Source organism: Mirounga angustirostris, unplaced genomic scaffold (assembly GCF_029215605.1).
Source record: "Mirounga angustirostris isolate CCGP_5_RB_7025 unplaced genomic scaffold, mMirAng1.0.hap1 SCAF_4, whole genome shotgun sequence".
NCBI classification, from domain to species: Eukaryota; Metazoa; Chordata; class Mammalia; order Carnivora; family Phocidae; genus Mirounga; species Mirounga angustirostris.
Genome location: NW_026991712.1, coordinates 126697130 through 126715201, shown reverse-complemented (window position 1 = coordinate 126715201; position 18072 = coordinate 126697130). Strand labels below are relative to the sequence as shown.

At 35.6% G+C, this 18072-nt stretch overlaps 1 protein-coding gene across 1 annotated transcript in view; it reads right to left on the bottom strand.

Moving 5' to 3' along the window:
* Window positions 1-17591, bottom strand: part of PIGK (phosphatidylinositol glycan anchor biosynthesis class K) — a 119851-nt gene extending 102260 nt beyond the window's left edge. The window contains exons 1-3 of the mRNA XM_045897392.3: window positions 17459-17591; window positions 13921-13974; window positions 9650-9741 (exon numbers count right to left, since the gene is read on the bottom strand). Coding sequence (XP_045753348.1) covers window positions 9650-9741; window positions 13921-13974; window positions 17459-17551 — 239 coding nt within the window. The 5' untranslated portion in view covers window positions 17552-17591. The remainder of the gene's footprint in view (window positions 1-9649; window positions 9742-13920; window positions 13975-17458) is intronic.
* Window positions 17592-18072: the final 481 nt, after the last annotated feature.

Below are 18072 nucleotides of genomic sequence, written 5' to 3'. Positions count from 1 at the left end.
TTTCTATATATATTGTTATGTCATCTACAAAGAGAGAGTGTTTACTAACAGCCTGTACTCTTAAATACTGTGCTAATTGCCTCCCATCTAAATTATGATTTCCTTACATTTACACAATCCTTGGAAGCACCTGAATTTTAAATTGGTTTACAACTGACTTTAAAACAGGCATCCAATAAGACTATTTTTTTTAAATTTATTTATTTGTTTATTTTAGAGAAAGAGAGTGAGAGAGAGAACACATGAGCAGGGGGAGGAACAGAAAAGGAGGAGAGGGAGGGAAAAGAATCTCAAGCCGACTCCCCACTGAGCATGGACCTGACGCAGGGCTTGATCCCACGACCCTGAGGTCATAACCTGAGCCAAAATCAAGAGTCAGACACTTAACCGACTGAGCCACAGGTGCTCCAATACTATTTAACAAGCATCACAAATACTCAGGCAATCAAGTTATTGCACATTCATATAAATACTAGATACAACACACCAATAGGTTCACTTTATTGGAGGTACCAAAGTGAAAATAAAAATAACTTTCTGAATTATCTTCAAATTGAAATAGATGAATAGCTCCACAGAAAGCTTATTACAAGAAAAACTCTGAAGATTAGCTATTGTAATTTTGGTAAGGTTATTAGATTATTCTTTACATTAGTAAATTAGGTATATTATCATGCAAACATCAGCTTCATAAAGCATATCAACATTTTCACTTATCCTTTTTCTTTAATATTTCATTCATTTATACTGATGAATTGGACAACAGAGTATAATATAATTACTATAACCAGAATTCTAGCATTATGTCTGCCACCACACAATTGTTGACCTTAAATATCACATTATCTCTCAGGAACACATTTTTTTCATGGACAAAATAAAGGTTTCTCTGGATTACTAATTTTGAGGTCTTTAAAGATAATTTTTATCCCCAAATTTTCAAATATGAAAGCTTTTGAAGATTCAAAAAAAGTTTTTGGTTGGGGTGCCTGGGTGGCTCAGTCAGTTAAGCAGCTGCCTTCAGCTCAGGTCATGATCTCTGGGTCCTGGGATCGAGCCCCACGTGAGGCTCCCTGCTCAGCAAGGGTCTGCCTCTCCCTCTTCCTCTGCCCCTCCCCTCCACTCGTGCTCTTTCTCGCTCTCTCAAATAAATAATCTTTTAAAAAAAAAAGAGTTTATGGTATAAAGAAAGAAAACTGTCATTGTTTGCAGATTTTACGGCTACTAAAAAAGAATTTATAGTCAAATTATTAAAATTAATACAGCTCAGCAGGTTGCTAGAACAATATACAAAAGCCAACTGTATGTGCAACAGAAGAAAAGTACTTTTTAAATGGTACATTTACAAGAGCAACAACAAAAAAATAAGACAACTAAAAATTCTACCAAAAATGCTTATGGAGAAAAATTAAAAATTATAAAACTTAGTTGAAAGCTGTTAAACACATAATTACATGGAGATATACCTTATACATACATAAAGATTTAATGCCATAAACAGCCCATTTTAAGTTAATCTAAAATTTACTGCAATGCAAATCAAAATCCCAACAGAGTTTTAAGAATTTGGCAAGCTGATTCTAAACTTAATGTGGAAGAAACAAGACCCCAAAATAGCCAAGAACAAAGTCAAGGAAATCAAGTTACCAGATAAGAAGCTAGTTTCAGTAATAAAAACATTTTGGTACTGATTAAGAAATAAGCATCTCTCGCTTCTTTGACATCCCAAAACCTTCCTATGTATTTACAAATCAATAAAGAAATTACCCCTTTGCTCCATAAAATCCTTCACAGTCTTCTTAGTCTTTCAAGTGGTTTCTAATTATTTAAAGATAAGAGCATGATAGCAGTGGCCAAAACGCTCCTTTTACCCTTGTCACTATTCTCCTCCTTAGAGCACATTTCAACTTCTTAACTATTCTAAATGTTCCCCTATTCAAGATATTATACACTTCACTGGAACATCATGTGGAGTGGCAGACAGATCAGCTGCCAACATGAGAATAAAATGACAGATTGTTAAGAATACATAAGTATCTATATTCAAACACTATTATTTATATTTTTACAGAGTATATGAGAAAAGAACCATTGGGAAGTGACAGGAGGCAAGAAGCAGAACAATCAAAGGCGTGACTTAATATTATACCTTGACAATAACTACAATATATTGCAAATTATTTACAAAGCACATTTACTATAGTTCCAGTCCCTTTGTTCATAAAAAAATTAGACAAAATCATAGAATAAAAATAGTAACAATAAAATTTTGAATATATATTTAATTATTTATAAAATTATATAAATTGAATTGCAATTTTTTTTTAAGCACTCAGTGACCTCCCTATACAGAGTACTCTATGATGTTCTACAAGTGACACAAAGGAAAGAAAGATATATGGGTAGGAAAGGAAGGCACAGAGGATATAAAGTGTTTTCGGTGAGATAAATGGTAAAGAATATATATATAAAATACATAGAAAGAGAAATGAGAGTGACTAAATATTATGTAGTAGGTGACATAATGGATCTACAAATGAACATAGTAAATTGGAATTAACAAAGCAGTAAAGACTGAAGGCTGGATGAAAATTTTGGATTTTTCAGAAAGGCAACAGAGAGTCACTGCAGGTTCTTGATCGTGGGAGTGAAAACATGAAAGCAGTGTCTGAGAAAGAATTCTAACAGCTGTGTGTAGGATGAGTTGGAGAGAGAAAAAAGACTAGAGACGGAATAAACAGCTACAAAGCTGTTGAAGTACAGAAGCGTGTATTATACCTACAAAGCATGATGATGTACAGAAGTATGAAGTATGTGACGCATCAAATAATGAAGACTAAGACAATGTAGAAACTATGGAAAAAATAAGTAAATGAGGAAATAGGAGAGGCATTCCTTATATTTATTAAATTAAGTATTTTCATAACACCTCAGTACTACATTCAACATGTAGATCTAGATCTTTTTTTTTTTTTTTAAGATTTTATTTATTTATTTGACAGAGAGGGACACAGCGAGAGAGGGAACACAAGAAGGGGGAGTGGGAAAGGGAGAAGCAGGCTTCCCGCAGAGCAGGGAGCCTGATGCGGGGCTCAATCCCAGGACCCTGGGATCATGACCTGAGCCGAAGGCAGATGCTTAACGACTGAGCCACCCAGGCGCCCCTAGATCTTTTAATTTAATAAGGTATAAAATGATCAGTGTGCATAATAATACCAATCTCTATAGGACTGGAGTAAGAATAAAATTAGATGTTATTAAATGAATTCTCTAATTATAAATGTCACATAAATATTAATTGCTGCAATTTCTTAGAGAAGAGATAGTTGTGATATAATGGAAATGCTCCAGCCATAAAGTCGAAAGATGTGAATTCATATTCTGGTTCTATTACATAATGGTAACTTTAGTGGACCTTAAGCAAGTCATTTAACCATTCTGAGTCACTATTTTAATTTTTTTCTCTTCTTTTTTATTCAAGTATAATTAACATACAGGGTTATATTAGTTTCAGTTATACCATATAGTGATTCAATAACTCTATACATTACTCAGTGCTCATCACAATAAGTGTGCTCTTTAATCCCCTTCACCTATTTTACCCATTGCCCCCACCCACCTCCCCTCTGGTAAGCAGAATCTGGTTTTTTGTCTCTTTTATTTGTTCATTTGTTTCTTAAATTCCACATATAAGTGAGATCATATGGCATTTGTTCTACTCTGACTCATTTCACTTAACATTATATCCTTGAGATCTTTCCATGTTCTTGCAAACAGCAAAATTTTATTCTTTTTGATGGCTGAGTAATATTCCGTTGCCTATATACACACCACTTCTTTATCCATTCATCTGTGGATGGACACATGGGCTGCTGCTATTATCTTGGCTATTGTAAATAATGTTGCAATGAACCTCAGGGTGCATATATCTTTCCGAATTAGTGTTTTCGTTTTCTTTGGGTAAATACCCAGTAGTAGAATTACTAGATCATATGGTAATTCTATTTTTAGTTTTTCAAAGAACCTCCATACTGTTTTCCACAGTGGCTGCACCAGGTTGCATTCCCACCAATGGTGCACGAAGCTTTTCTCCACATCCTTGCTAACACTTGTTATCCATTTATTTTAGCCACTGTTACAACTGTGTATCTCACTTGTTGTTTTGATTTGCATTTCCTTGATGATTAGTGAAGCTGAGCATCTTTTCATGTGTCTGCTGGCTATCTGTATGTCTTCTTTGGAAAAAAGTCCGTTCATGTCCTCTGCCCATTTTTAAGAGAGTGTGTGTGTGTGTGTGCGTGCGCGCGCGCGCGTGCCGAGTTGTATGTTCTTTATATATTTTGGGTATTAACCCCTTATCAGATACACCATTTGCAAATATCTTCTCCCATTCAGTAGGTTGCCCTTTGGTTTTGTTGATGGTTTCCTTCACTGTGCAAAAACTTTTTATTTTGGTATAGTCCCAATAGTTTAATTTTGCTTTTGTTTCCCTTGCCAAAGGAAGCATAAATATAAAAATGTCCCTATGGTTGATGTCAAAGAGATTACTGCCTATGTTTTCTTCTAGGAATTTTATGGATTCAGGTCTCACATCTAGGTCTCTAACCCATTTTGAGTTTGTTTTTATGTATGGCAAAAGAAAGTGTTCCAATTTCATTCTTTTTCATGTAGCTGTCCAGTTTTCCCAACACAATTTGTTGACCCTTGATCTTGGGGTTGTGAGCTCAAGCCTCACACTGGGTGTAGAGATTACTTAAAAAAAAAAAATTAAAATAAATAAAGGGGATATAAATAAGCAGTATTCATAAATATTTCCTTTCTAGCCTAGACTAATCGGTTCCACTTGGCTAGTAGTTTTTAGCATACTATTCATTCATTCATTCATTCATTCATTCATTCAACTCTCTACAGTATGCTAAAGAATGTACTGTGAGGATTACAAACATAGTATGAGAACCAGCACTGAAGAAATTAGATCAATACATACAAAAAAAGCCCTGTGACAAAAGTATAAATAAAATATTTATGCAAGAAGGACCCAAGAAAGCTCTAGGGAGTGTATAAATTGAATCTGGGCATAGGAAAACTAGATAGAGGGAGGAAGAAAAGAACTATAGGTGGAATGACCAGTGTAAGGCAATGACAGAGGCCAATACAGGAACTTACAAGAAGGAAGTGGCTGGAGCATAGGGATTGAAATGATATTATCAGAATGTCAGATTTGGAACCAGACTACAAAAGCCTTGAGTACTAGCTAGGGGACTTGGAACTTTATTTTGCATAAACTAAGAGTTTATGAATAAGGGGAGATGAAGAAAAAGGTTTAAAACAGGAATATTAATCTTACATAATGATTAAAATATAGAGTAAGGAGGAAAAATGGAGTCAGAAAAGCTGCTGTTGGATAGTTTATCAGTTTATCAGACAGGGATCATTACAAAAACTCACTCCACCCAATTTGTAGTAGAGCTAAATCATATTGTAAGAAAAATTATGTACACATTTAACTCCATAAAGCTAATCTTATGCACTCAGCCAAAAAAAAGTAGGGGGGCAGATCTCACCCACCTTAATAGTCAATGCATTTACTCTCCAAAGTAAACATGAGATGGAAGCTCTGATTCTATATCTTCTCAGTCAGTCTCAATCCCTGTATGCCTCTTACAGCATGAGCATCATAATTCTACTCTTAAGAAGATGTACTTTTACATAACATATGCCCTAGTCCTAAGTAAACCACTTCATCAAGTACTCCATCAAAGAAAAAGAAAACTGCCCTAGCACTTGAGGAAAAACTGGCTGTGTCAGACTTGATGGAAGACAATACTATATTGTACTTTATGTGCTATTTAAGAAACTTTCAAGAATAATTTTGGCTCAATTTTTGTTTCACATACCAATTTTGGGGCCTAACCTCTGCTTTATGCCTTTTCTCTCCCTCATCCTAAGCATTTTAAGCATATTAGAGGTAGCAAAACAGGGATTTAGTCCAAAACAATTATCTGAGGGCAGAAAAATTCCCAAAAAAGTAAAATGTTTAAAGAATTAAAACCAGGCAAATAAAAAAAAAGTACCTGAGGGTGGGTAAGGTTACAGAAAACATGGACACAAAGTATAAAACACCTGTCTTGCACGGAACTTACGTATAAAAACAATAATAGTATGTCTCTTTATTTTCCCCCATAACCATTAGAATCCTTTCCCCTGAGTCAACATTTTGAAATAGTATTAAGTTCTGACAAACTATTTATTAAAATGTCTTTTATATCATATTAACATTTGCTATAAACTAAACTAACACAATTTAGGAAAGAGAAGTATTTTTATTTTTAAAGTACAAACTTGTGTTTGTTTTGCCTACCTGACAAAGTATTTCCAAGTCACTTGTTTATTTATCTAATACCTATTAAGAACCTACTATATGTCAGGCACTGTGCTAGATGCTAGAAGTACAAAATGAAATAAAATATCCATATTCCTTTCAAAGAGTTTATAATCTAATGAGGGAGACATACTATTAATTCATATAATCATGTTATAGTCAAAATGTACACAGGATACCAGAGAAGCAAAGAAAGGGGTCAGGAAAGGCTTTTTTAAAGAAGTATTAGAGTAAAGTAAATCTGGAAGGTCAGGTATAAATTGAAGCTGTGCTTCCTATACTTGATTGTGCATCAGAACTACATCTAAACCTGATGTCTAGGCGTCGCTTGAGAGTTAGTGAATTAGAATCACCAGAGGTGGAGCCAAGAAATCTGTATTTTTAACCACAAGAGATTTGGAATCACAGCCAGGTTTTGGCAGAAGTGAGCCAGAAGTACAGACAACCATTCCAGGCAGAGAGAATGGCTCAGTATGGTCAGAACGTGTGAAATACAGACAGAAGATCAGAGAGAAATCAGAACAAGAGTAGTGACATGACTAATGTGACATTTCAAACAGGACCTATGGAACTGATGTGAACTTCCAAAATAAAAGGCAATCACTTGTGTCATGTATTTCAACAAATGATTTGTGAACTGATTTCTTATTGAAGTCTATGGGAAAATTAAATGCAAATCCTTGCATCTCAAGACAAAGGTAAAATGCTCCCTTGAAAATCAAACAAATTAAAAAACAAAACCAAAACAGAGCTCTACTCATAATTTTTCTTAAATGTAACAATCATTTTTCTCGGCATACATACCTTAAATATGAACAAAAGTTATAACTTTTTTTTTTTTTAAGATTTTATTTATTTATTTGAGAGAGAATGAGAGAGAGCACATGAGAGGAGGGAGGGTCAGAGGGAGAAGCAGATTCCCTGCCGAGCAGGAAGCCCGATGCGGGACTCGATCCAGGGACTCCAGGATCATGACCTGAGCCGAAGGCAGTCGCTTAACCAACTGAGCCACCCAGGCGCCCAAAAGTTATAACATTTTTAACTTAAAAATGTTTCATAATGTATAAAAATAAATTCAAACTGTATTTTGAAATTCAGGCTTTAAAACTAAAAACTGTTCTTAATGATTTTAAGTTTCCAAACTGTTATTTTATAATAATTTGTTACTTCCTAAGAATTTAGCTAGACATATCTTTATACTTAATTCCAGGTAGGAGTAAAGTAAGACAAGTCACCAATGAGAGGAATATTCACAATAAATAGGCTAAAAGCCAAATTGAACCTTTTATATTGATCTCTGTTTGTAAAATAACAAATGGTTTAAATCCCCAATTCATTCTCCAAAAAAGATGTCATAAACAGAGAGGTAGACAGGCTATCAGGTGAAACAGGAATAAGCTTTTAAAGAACATTCTTGAGAAACCTAGGGGCAAACCTACCAATTATAATATATAAAATACATCCTACAGTTATATTCTATTCCTAAAAAGTCCCTCTAAATCTTACTCAGACCATTTAAACATATCATAATAACCTATAGACCAGACAAAGATTCATTTCCTAAGTGAAAACTATTGCCAAACTGTGCATAGTAACTCCGTGGAGGAGCACATAGGGTATAGAAGCAACAGCAGTTAAAAGCCAAAGGACTAACCACATAGCCCTATTAGAAGAAAACCAATTGACAAATTATAATAATTGGCTAGTTACAAAAATAATACCTGTAAACTTGATATAGCAAAGCATTCTTTCTCAGACTTAATTTAACATACTTTTTAAAATGGTAATATTATTGAGTTGCCTTTAATTTCCAGATGAAATCCAGGAATTAAATTAGAGTTCTTGTCAGCTTCTCAGGCTAACATGATCTATTTACATAGAATATAATATATCTTTGTCTCCTGAGTCATTCACTGCTTCCTTTCTGCTCCTGCAGCACTTTATACATATCTCTATTTGCTTTTTACTGTGAGGATCTGAATTCTGCAAAGAAGGTACTATTATGACCATGTAGTAGACAAGGAGACAGGCTTAGCATCATGACGTGACTTAATGAAAATCATCACTAACCCAGATTTCAAACTCAGATCTATCTGGTTGCAAAGTTCCTTCCATTCTGCCTCAAAGGAAGAGAGGAACATAGGACTAAATAAATCAAACCTAAATAAGCGAATTGAATGCAGTTTCTTCTATAACTCTGTTGGTGGTAGCAAAAACAGCTCTATCATACCTGACAAACCAAATGCAGAGAACATGTATCTGGGTGGAGGCACAGGGGCTTTGCCTCGTACCTGAACTCCCTCATGTAATTAGGAAATATCCCACTTTATGAGTCTCCATCGAAGGCAGAGCCCACCCCCATTTATAGAAGCTAAAAATGCCATACAGTCATTCTTCCTGTCACCCCTTGAGCGTGAACACAGGCACTTTAATCTGTGCTCTGCCAATATGACTTTCCCACCGAGGAGGCTAAATTAAGAGCTAGAGACAGTAAGGGGCTGGGATGGCAAAGGCTGGATTTTGGCAGCGCCAACACTAAGTTTCCCAAGGTAATGGTAGCAGCTATGCAGTAGCAGAGTCCAGCCAGCAATCTGTGGCAGCATTATTGTCAATGCATGGTTTTATGCCAGCATTTTCAGATGTCTTTCTTGCTACCTAGTCTAACATGGTCCTGACTTAAGGCCATATACAGCCTTCCCAGCAAGTTAGTGAACTAATCAATATGCTTTCAGTAAATTACTTTTCTACTTGAATCAGTCAAAATTGTCTTGTTGCCTGCAATTAAAAACACAGACTGAAGCATTTAATAATTAAGTAAATGACACTAAGCAATTATACTTTATCAAATCTTTTCACCTTATAAGGTACTGATTGTTGTTTTATATAATTTGACATTATGGTCTTAAGTAACAGCTATTTTATACATGATGGTATGCTCTAACAAAAAAAAAAAAAAAACCTTCAAGGGCGCCTGGGTGTCTCAGTCGTTAAGCGTCTGCCTTCAGCTCCGGTCATGATCCCAGGGTCCTGGGATCGAGCCCCACATCGGGCTCCCTGCTTGGTGGGAAGCCTGTTTCTCCCTCTCCCACTCCCCCTGCTTGTGTTCCTGCTCTCGCTATCTCTCTCTCTGTCAAATAAATAAATAAAATCTTAAAAAAACCTTCAAATCAGGTTTATCTCTTCCAAAGCAACATAAAAATGCAAAAATAATAACAACTGTCTAAGGGTAACTGAAGTTCAGAGTTAAGCTTTATTAAGAATTCTTACCTGTCAGGAATACCTAGCCTCTTGACACTTCTGTAAACAGAGAGAGTATTTGCAACATGCCGATAATTAAACCAGAACCGGGATGTACATACCTAAAGTATTAAAACAAATACATTATTGTTATGAATCAAAATAAGCCACCAACTTACAGAATTATTTCTCTTTAAGTAGGATTTAGAGATGCCTAGAAAAAGAATATATCATAATATAGGCTTACAAACAGGAAAGCATATAAAGAATTGTCAAAAAAACCAGTCTCTCTAGAAAGAGGTCTTTCATAACTGCTATTAAATAAAAAGGCCAGTCAGCTTAAGGGAAACCAAATCTTTGGGGAATTTAATCAAATACTGAACCAACTTAGTTACTCTCAATTTATGTGATTCTATAATGTTCCTAAGTCTAAAAGATTAAATTCTTTAGAATCAAAGGCAATGCCCATAATCTCTTCACAGAATAGAAAATTAACTATCTTGGGTTATATAACGTTCCTTTCACTCTGGATTGCTTCCTAATTCTAGTTATGAAAAACGTTAGATAGATAACATACAAAATACTTTTACATGCACACAAGAGAATACATTATAAAGAAGCTGTTGAACCGAATAAAAAACTAGAAACAATCCAAATAAGTTTTACATTTAAAAAAACAACAACAAACTGATTCCTAAAAATGATACCAAAGGTACTAGGCAAATCTAACACCATGCCTCAAAAAATCAGCCCCCTGGGAAATCCATTCCAAAGGAAGTATACCTACCCCTGAGCACCCTCCCTATCTCCTACCACACGCCTTTGCTGGTCGTAGTAGTATAATGACAGCTTTGAGAATCACATAAATGTTCCTGCCCCTGCAAATGGAAAGGAACTACAAGATTTTTTTATTAAAATGAATTTTCAACCTGGAATCCAATAAGGAAAAGACTATAATTTTTGACTACATTAAAATGTAAAATTCCATGTGTCAAAAATGAGATAAAGTCAAAAATTCCATAAAGTCCTAAATGAGATAAAACACTTGAAATAGGGTGCTTGGGTGGCTCAGTCATTAAGCGTCTGCCTTTGGCTCAGGTCATGATCTCAGGGTCCTGGGATCGAGCCCCACATCGGGCTCCCTGCTCCGCAGGAAGCCTGCTTCTCCTTCTCCCACTCCCCCTGCTTGTGTTCCCTTTCCAGTTGTCTCTGTCTCTCTCTGTCAAATAAATAAATAAAATCTTTAAAAAAAAAAAAAAAACTTGAAATAATTATAACTCAATAAGAAAAAATGAACCACCCAATTTTCAAAAAATGGGAAAAGGATGAGACCAACCATTTCATAATAAAGGTATTCAAAATGGACAATAAACTCTTAAAAATGCTCAACTTTTATCATAATTTAAAAAACACAAATCAAATTGAGTATTCAAAAGTCCATGACAATTCACAGTATTGGCAATCATGTGGGGAAATGAATAACTCATATCCTACTGTTGGGAATATAAACTAATATAAACCTTCTATGAGAATAATTTGCAACATATATCAAGTTTGAATATATATTTATCTTTCAATTTAGCTTATATAAGTACACAAAAATATGTAATCAAGAATTTTCATTATAACATTGCCTGTACTAGCAAAAACTGAAATCAAAAAGCTAGAAATCTACAGATTCCATAACTTAAGCAGAAATAATTTAATTTATATCTGAATTAGTCATAATAAAAATCTGTATATTCAGTGCAATTTACCACACCCAAAAGGCTTTTCTCAGCTATTACAGTATTTAAGCATAAACCTAAGAAACTGCCTTCATTTTCACGAGCAATTTACTAGACATGAAATGAAGGTGGCAAAAGAGAAGGGACCAAGAAATATCAACTTAATATAAATTATTCATATTCTCAAAATGAAATACCAAAAAAACCCAACTGTAAGACAGCATGTGATATGATCCATTAGTCTTTTTAAAAGGAGGGAGGGGTAGACACAAATGTAATTATATGCATTGGCAATTTCTGAAAGGATGCACAAGAAAATAATAATAGTGATCACAGAGAATAAAAATGGGAATCAAAGAAGGGTACAATGATTTTTCAGTTTATACCCTTCCTCATTGTACTTTTTTTTAACCATGAGTAAGGATTATCATTTTAACTTTTTTTTATTAAACAGGAGCAAAAATGATTTACTCAGCAGATCTTGAAACTAAAATGGAATCCAATTTTCCTTCTATCTCCCTCTGGTGGCGAAAGTTTCTTAGTCACAGTACAATGGCAAAGGGGCATTCTATTTACCTCTGATCATTTAGTCAAGAGTAAAAACAAAGTAATTCAAACTGGTAGAGAAAAACGTATATTTTTAAAATCTGAATTACATAACATTGAAAAAATGCATGTTTAGTACTTTCAACTTGGCCCTGATCAAATTTCATGATTTTCCATTTAATAAAGAACAATTCACTAAAGTCTCACTTTACTAAAGTCTGAGTTAATGTGTAAACTACTGTACACAATACGAAACTGCAATTGTGAAATGCTCAGTAATAATTCTTTTTCATCCTCATTTCATTTCTCATCTGAGACTCAAGTTACTGAAGTTGAAGAAGGGCTCAGTTAGAGGTTTTCCAGACAAGGAAAGCTTCAGTGTGTGTGCAGTGTAAGCTAATAGGCTCTTATTCTAAAGGATGAGCCCTTTGGCAATTAGTTGTCGGGACATAGGCAGTTACTCCCTTTTTTTAAGAATTCCCATAGAGAGACTAGTTATTGAAGAGCCCTTGGTTTCTGAAGAGCAAGTTATCCTGTGGAATTGGTGGATCATGGCCTGCCTCCTGATAAGTTTCCCTCTCTTTTAAGTGGTCACCGAAAACCTGTCTCCTTATCTTGAGCAGCTTTTGTTCGATTCCTTCATAAAATCTCTTTTGAGGGGTAGCATATAAGTGTTCTTTGTTGAAGAATAATAAAATGACCCATGAACCCCCTTCCTTTTTCACAAAAATTCACTTCCTTTCCTGCCTCCTTATTTCCTCATTCTTTCTTCCAGTCAACCCTCTTCTACAATTTTTTCATTAAGTCAAATTTATTATATCTCCTAATCATGTAAATGCCATTAAATAAATCCCCAGCAGTGAAACTACTATCCAAATACTTTCCAAGTGCAGGAAAAACAAAATTGATGGCATGTATTCTATTAGGGAAATTAAAAATACAAATTTATAAATCCAGATAAATTAAAATGGTAATTTACACCAAGAAAAAAAAAGGCAAAAGAAAACAATAGGCCAATAAGCAAACCTTACTAAGAATCAAAACAATTCAAATTAAAACAAAATTTAATTTGTTACCCAGCAGTCAAAAAGAAATGGCAAAGTTAATAATACCCAGTTGTCTTGGAATAAGAAAAAAGAGGTACAGCATTTCTGGAGAGCAATTATGCTCCATAACTTACGAGCCTTATGGCTTAGGAATTTATCCTAAAGAGAAAATCAGTCAAGTTCACAAAGGTGTATGTATAAGGCTGTCCAAGAGTCTTGTTTAAAGTAAAAAATTTAGAATCTAAATGCCCATGAACGAGAGACTACGGTTCATTCATAAAATACAAAATAATACAGCCTTTGGAAATGATTATGCATCTCCATGTTGACAGGGGAAGATCTCCAAAGATATACTGCTATAGGGTTGCAAAATAACAGGTATAAGATGACCCTAGTTACATAAAATCATTTATCTTTATGCTTATATGGGAAGGGAAAGAAGGCCAGAAGAATCAAAATGTTAATTCTGACATGTATGGGACTTGAAGATATTTTCTCTGTCTTCCTTTTTTTTTTTAAATTGAGGGGAGAGTCACCTAAGATAAAATTAATCTGTCCCCTCCTAAACTTGTCTGTATAATTTGCATTTTCTATGATGATCATTTCTTTTTGTGGGCAGAAAAAAAAAGTAAAAAAAAAAAAAAAAATAGCCTAAATAGAGAATATCTACAAACTAATATTATAGATAAGAAATACAATTACTAGTTTCCATCATTAAAATAATTGTACATTTTATAAGATGCTTCCTTTAACAATAGTATCCCTAGTATATTCTTATGTTTATTTACACGTCACCACTTGACAATATACTGAAGGCCAGAATATTAGTTGATATAAAGTCAATTTAAAATATAGTCAAATCAAAATAAGGAATTTGTTATATGAGAAAATAATTTTTTTTTCAAAAATCTGGTTCACACAAAAGTTCTCAGACACATATCTAATGTGAACAACAACATATACCTTCATAGAATATACTTACCAAAACAGCCCAGTTGTTTGTATGGCCACTTCTAAAGAAATGTTCTGCTTGATCCTACAAATCAAATAATTTCAAAAACATTAGAAAAGCCACATTTCTGAGAATAAAGACTGATAAAGAACAGTTAAGATTCATGGAGTCTTTAGTTATAATGACAGTAAGTTATCATTATGCAAATTTATAAAGGTTCTAGTATTTGACCTTATAAAGGACAAACATTTTATTTTTTGCCGGGGAGCCCCAGAGGTGGGGGCTGCTTGTTTTTAAACATTTTTATCTCAAACACAACCAGCTCTTCCTCATATGCTTCTAGTTTTCCATTCAGTCTTCAAATTGTGAATGACTTATTTTCATGCCTTGATTCTCCACATAACAATTAATACCTTTTTTTTTTTAAAGATTTTATTTATTTTTTGGCAGAGAGAGACAGCTACAGAAGTAACACATGCAGGGGGAGTGGGAGAGGGAGAAGCAGGCTTCCTGCTGAGCAGGGAAGTGGGGCTCGATCCCAGGACCCTGGGATCATGACGTGAGCCGAAGGAAGACACTTAACAACTGAGCCACCCAGGCGCCCAATTAATACCCCTTATTGAAGTCTCATTCATTACTTCCTACTCTGTAGTGGATGCTTCCAATTACTTTATTTGAACACATCAATATATTTGATTGAGCACATTCTCTAGCACGCTGCCATGTACCATTTCGCTAATCTGTTAGAAGTCTGAACCATATTTGCCATTGTGGAACATCAGAAAACCTCAACATCCAATAATATCCAGACACCAAAAGAACATGATATTTATTGTATATTAAAATAGTTGTGAATATGAACCTTAATGACCCCAGATCTGCTATCAAACAGTATTAATTATGAGAAGTCATACTGCCTGGATTCTAATCTGGGCCCTATTATTTACTAGCTGTAAAAGCTTAGGAAAGCTTCTCTGTGCCTCCATTTCCCCATCTGTAAAAGAGTAGTAATTATTACCTGACACACAGAAGGCAGGAATGGTGACTGGAACATAGTAATTGCATAACAAATGTTAGCTGTTTTAATTTTCATCTGGCAAGAAAATTTCAGGGAGAATAAAATAAAAAATTCCCTCATATCTGTTTATCAAATGTACATATATATGTATTTTTTTAACCTTTCTCAAGAGCTGCCTCGATGCAAAAGAAAACAATGTGCTATAGTGGATAAAGCATTAGTTTAAAAATTTGAACATGACTATGAGACTGGAATAAGTCACTTAGCTCTTTAGACTTGACTTTCCTCATGTAGAAAGTAAGATCTGACCCAATAATCTCAAATGTGCCTTCTAGCTGAAAATTCTTACATCATTAAGACTTTAGTGAAAAATTTGATATGGCAAAACTCTTTTGTGATTGTTTAGACAATAGAGGCACTGCAAAATTATTCACTCTATATATAACGAATGGAGCACCTATTATGTGCCAGTTACATGTAATGTACAGTGATACAAAAATCACGAAAAAGCAAGCTGCTTTCTCTCAAGAACCCCAGAGTGCAATAAAGAAGCAAGCAAACATGTCACACTGCAATGTAACATTCATTCATTCATCACATTCATTGGGTGCCATGTGCCAGCCACTGTCCTAAGTGCACAGAATACAATGGCGGGCAAAAATACTCATAGTACTTGCCTCCAAAGAGAACACTATCCAATTTGATAGACATACATTAAGCAGATGAGGGCAAACTATAAATTCTATAGAGATTAAGATACACAGTATCATGAAAGAGTACAATAGATTCCCAGATCTGACCTGACCTGATTCTGGCAGTAGGAAGTGGGAAGGCATCAGCGAAGTTTTCCCTAGAGAAGTGACATTTAGCTTAGGATTCAAAAGATGAAGAGAATAGGGAAGATAATTCCAGACAGAAGGAACATCCACCCTAATGGGAGACAGGAGCTTAAAGGCCTTGAGAAACTAAAAGATTAGCACAACTAGAAGTCAAAGACAGGAAAAGGGCCTTGCTCATGGGTCATAACAAAGATTCTGTTCTTTATCCTTAAGGAAACATTAAGGTGTTTATGGGTGACACGATCTGATTTGCATTTTTAAAAGTTACTCTGGCTGCAGCTTGGAAAACAGACTGGCAGAAAGAAAGACTTGAAGCAGACCAGCTAGGGAGCTATTGCCCTCTTAGTGAAAGATTAAGGAATCATAGATACTACAAAGCATATATGGATTTAGAGCAGATGAGTGCTACATTAGCTAAGTGTACATATTACTACAGAGGTAATGCTTTTACTGCATCTTAGTAAAAAGAGAGAAGAAACAAAAGGTTAAAAAAAACAACATGGTTAATGTGAAAAAGCACAGCAACAACGTAACTACAAAAAATATAATGGTGTCCAAAATGAAGTATACAAGATAATCCACTAAAATAAAGGAGAAAAATGGCAGAACTTCTATTCATATTTGTATTACATTAAAAAATATACCTTATAAATGTTGACTATATAGATTAGCAGTAATTCATGGATACAGAGAGAGGGTGCATGTGCCATCTTTTCTAACTGGAGGGTAAGTATTCAAAAAGTTTAGAACTCATTGGTCTAAACTCAAGGTACTTAGGTGGTAGAAAGAATGGACTCCAATAAGACCAAAAAGTGGGCAGAGACCAGATTTTGATGTTTAGACTTTCCTCTGTATGCAATGGGAAAAGGATTAAATCAGAAGAATAACCTGACTGAGTTTGCCTTTTATGAAGACTAATCTAGCATCTAAGTGAGGGACTTTGGAAGCCTGGGGGTAAACAAGATAGTCTTGCAACAGTGTAGGCAAGAAATGACCAAGGCCCACTTTATGCCAGTGGAACTGGAAGGGTGAGAGCAATTTTTAAAGTTCAGAACATAGAATTTAGTGATGATCAACATGTGAGATAAAAAGAGTTTATTAAAACAAACAAACAAGCAGGTTTCTGACTTAGTGGCAATCCCACAGGAGGTGGGCTAGGCAGAAGATTAAACTTTGGATATAGATTTTCAAATGTCGGCTAACTATCCCGGCCCCCTAGCCAACAGGGTATGCAGGCCTGGAAACAGATCTAGACTCTAGTAGAACTGGCCTGAAGTACTGTCAGAGTACTGCATAGAGTAAAAGCTTGATAAAGGGCCAGAATGTCCTGTGAGCCAAAAATAAAACACCGTAGCCATCTGACTCCTATCAAAGGGAAGCAGTGTAGTTTCGTAGTAGGAAAGTAGGTGCTTCACTCCTGTGCTCACATTTCAACTGCTAGGGACTGCACACTCGTCCGAGCAATGCATCAGGTTCTCCCCCGTCTCCTGACACTTGATTCTTTATGTACGTCGTTTAAAAGGGTGAAACAGATCGACACTGTCCTATCCCATCCCCTGTAACAGACACCCTCCCCCACACACAGCCCGGTCAGCCTAGCAAGATGCTGATGCTCCCCTCGGCTGCTATGAACCGCAATCTGCTGGTGCGCTCACAGCCACGGCAGAGCTGTCCTCCCAGGGCCCTGTCGCTCGGAGGGCCTGACTCCTACCTCGATCTGACTAGCGGCCAAGCTGCCGAAGGAGAAAAGCAACAACCCTGCCAGGACAGTCCAACCCTTGCTGAGAAGGCGGGCGGCCACCATGTTTCCCGGCTTCAGCTTCCCGCACCTGGAGGGGCGGAGCGAGTGCCGTAAAGCAGCGCGGCGGGGTTTTGTTTGTGGTTTTTTTTTTTTTTTTTTTTGCGACGCAGCCCCACCTCCTTGAGGCCGGCCCTTTACCAGCCCTTAGTAAACAGCACTTGCACAGAGTTCAAGTTCCAGGGGTGTATGGGGCAGGATAGATGAAGACTTTGCTCCTTTATCTTTAATTGCATTTTCAGTTTTTTATTGTAAAATAGATATAACGTTTAAAAAGTTGTTTGCAAGGCGAGGGAGGAAAACTTGTGATCCCGTAAACTTTAAAAGTTATTTCCTATTTTGCATAGCGCTGCCAATTCTTTGCATATATGAAGCTGTGAAGCGGGACGTAGCGGAAGCGCAAGCCTTTGGGCACAAAAAGATGATTAATTGGATTAAACGGAAAAATGGGTGGATGCTGCAATTAACAGGCTTGGGGGTCTATTATTAAAAGCTTGAACATGGGTAAATTGTGTAAATTTTTGTTT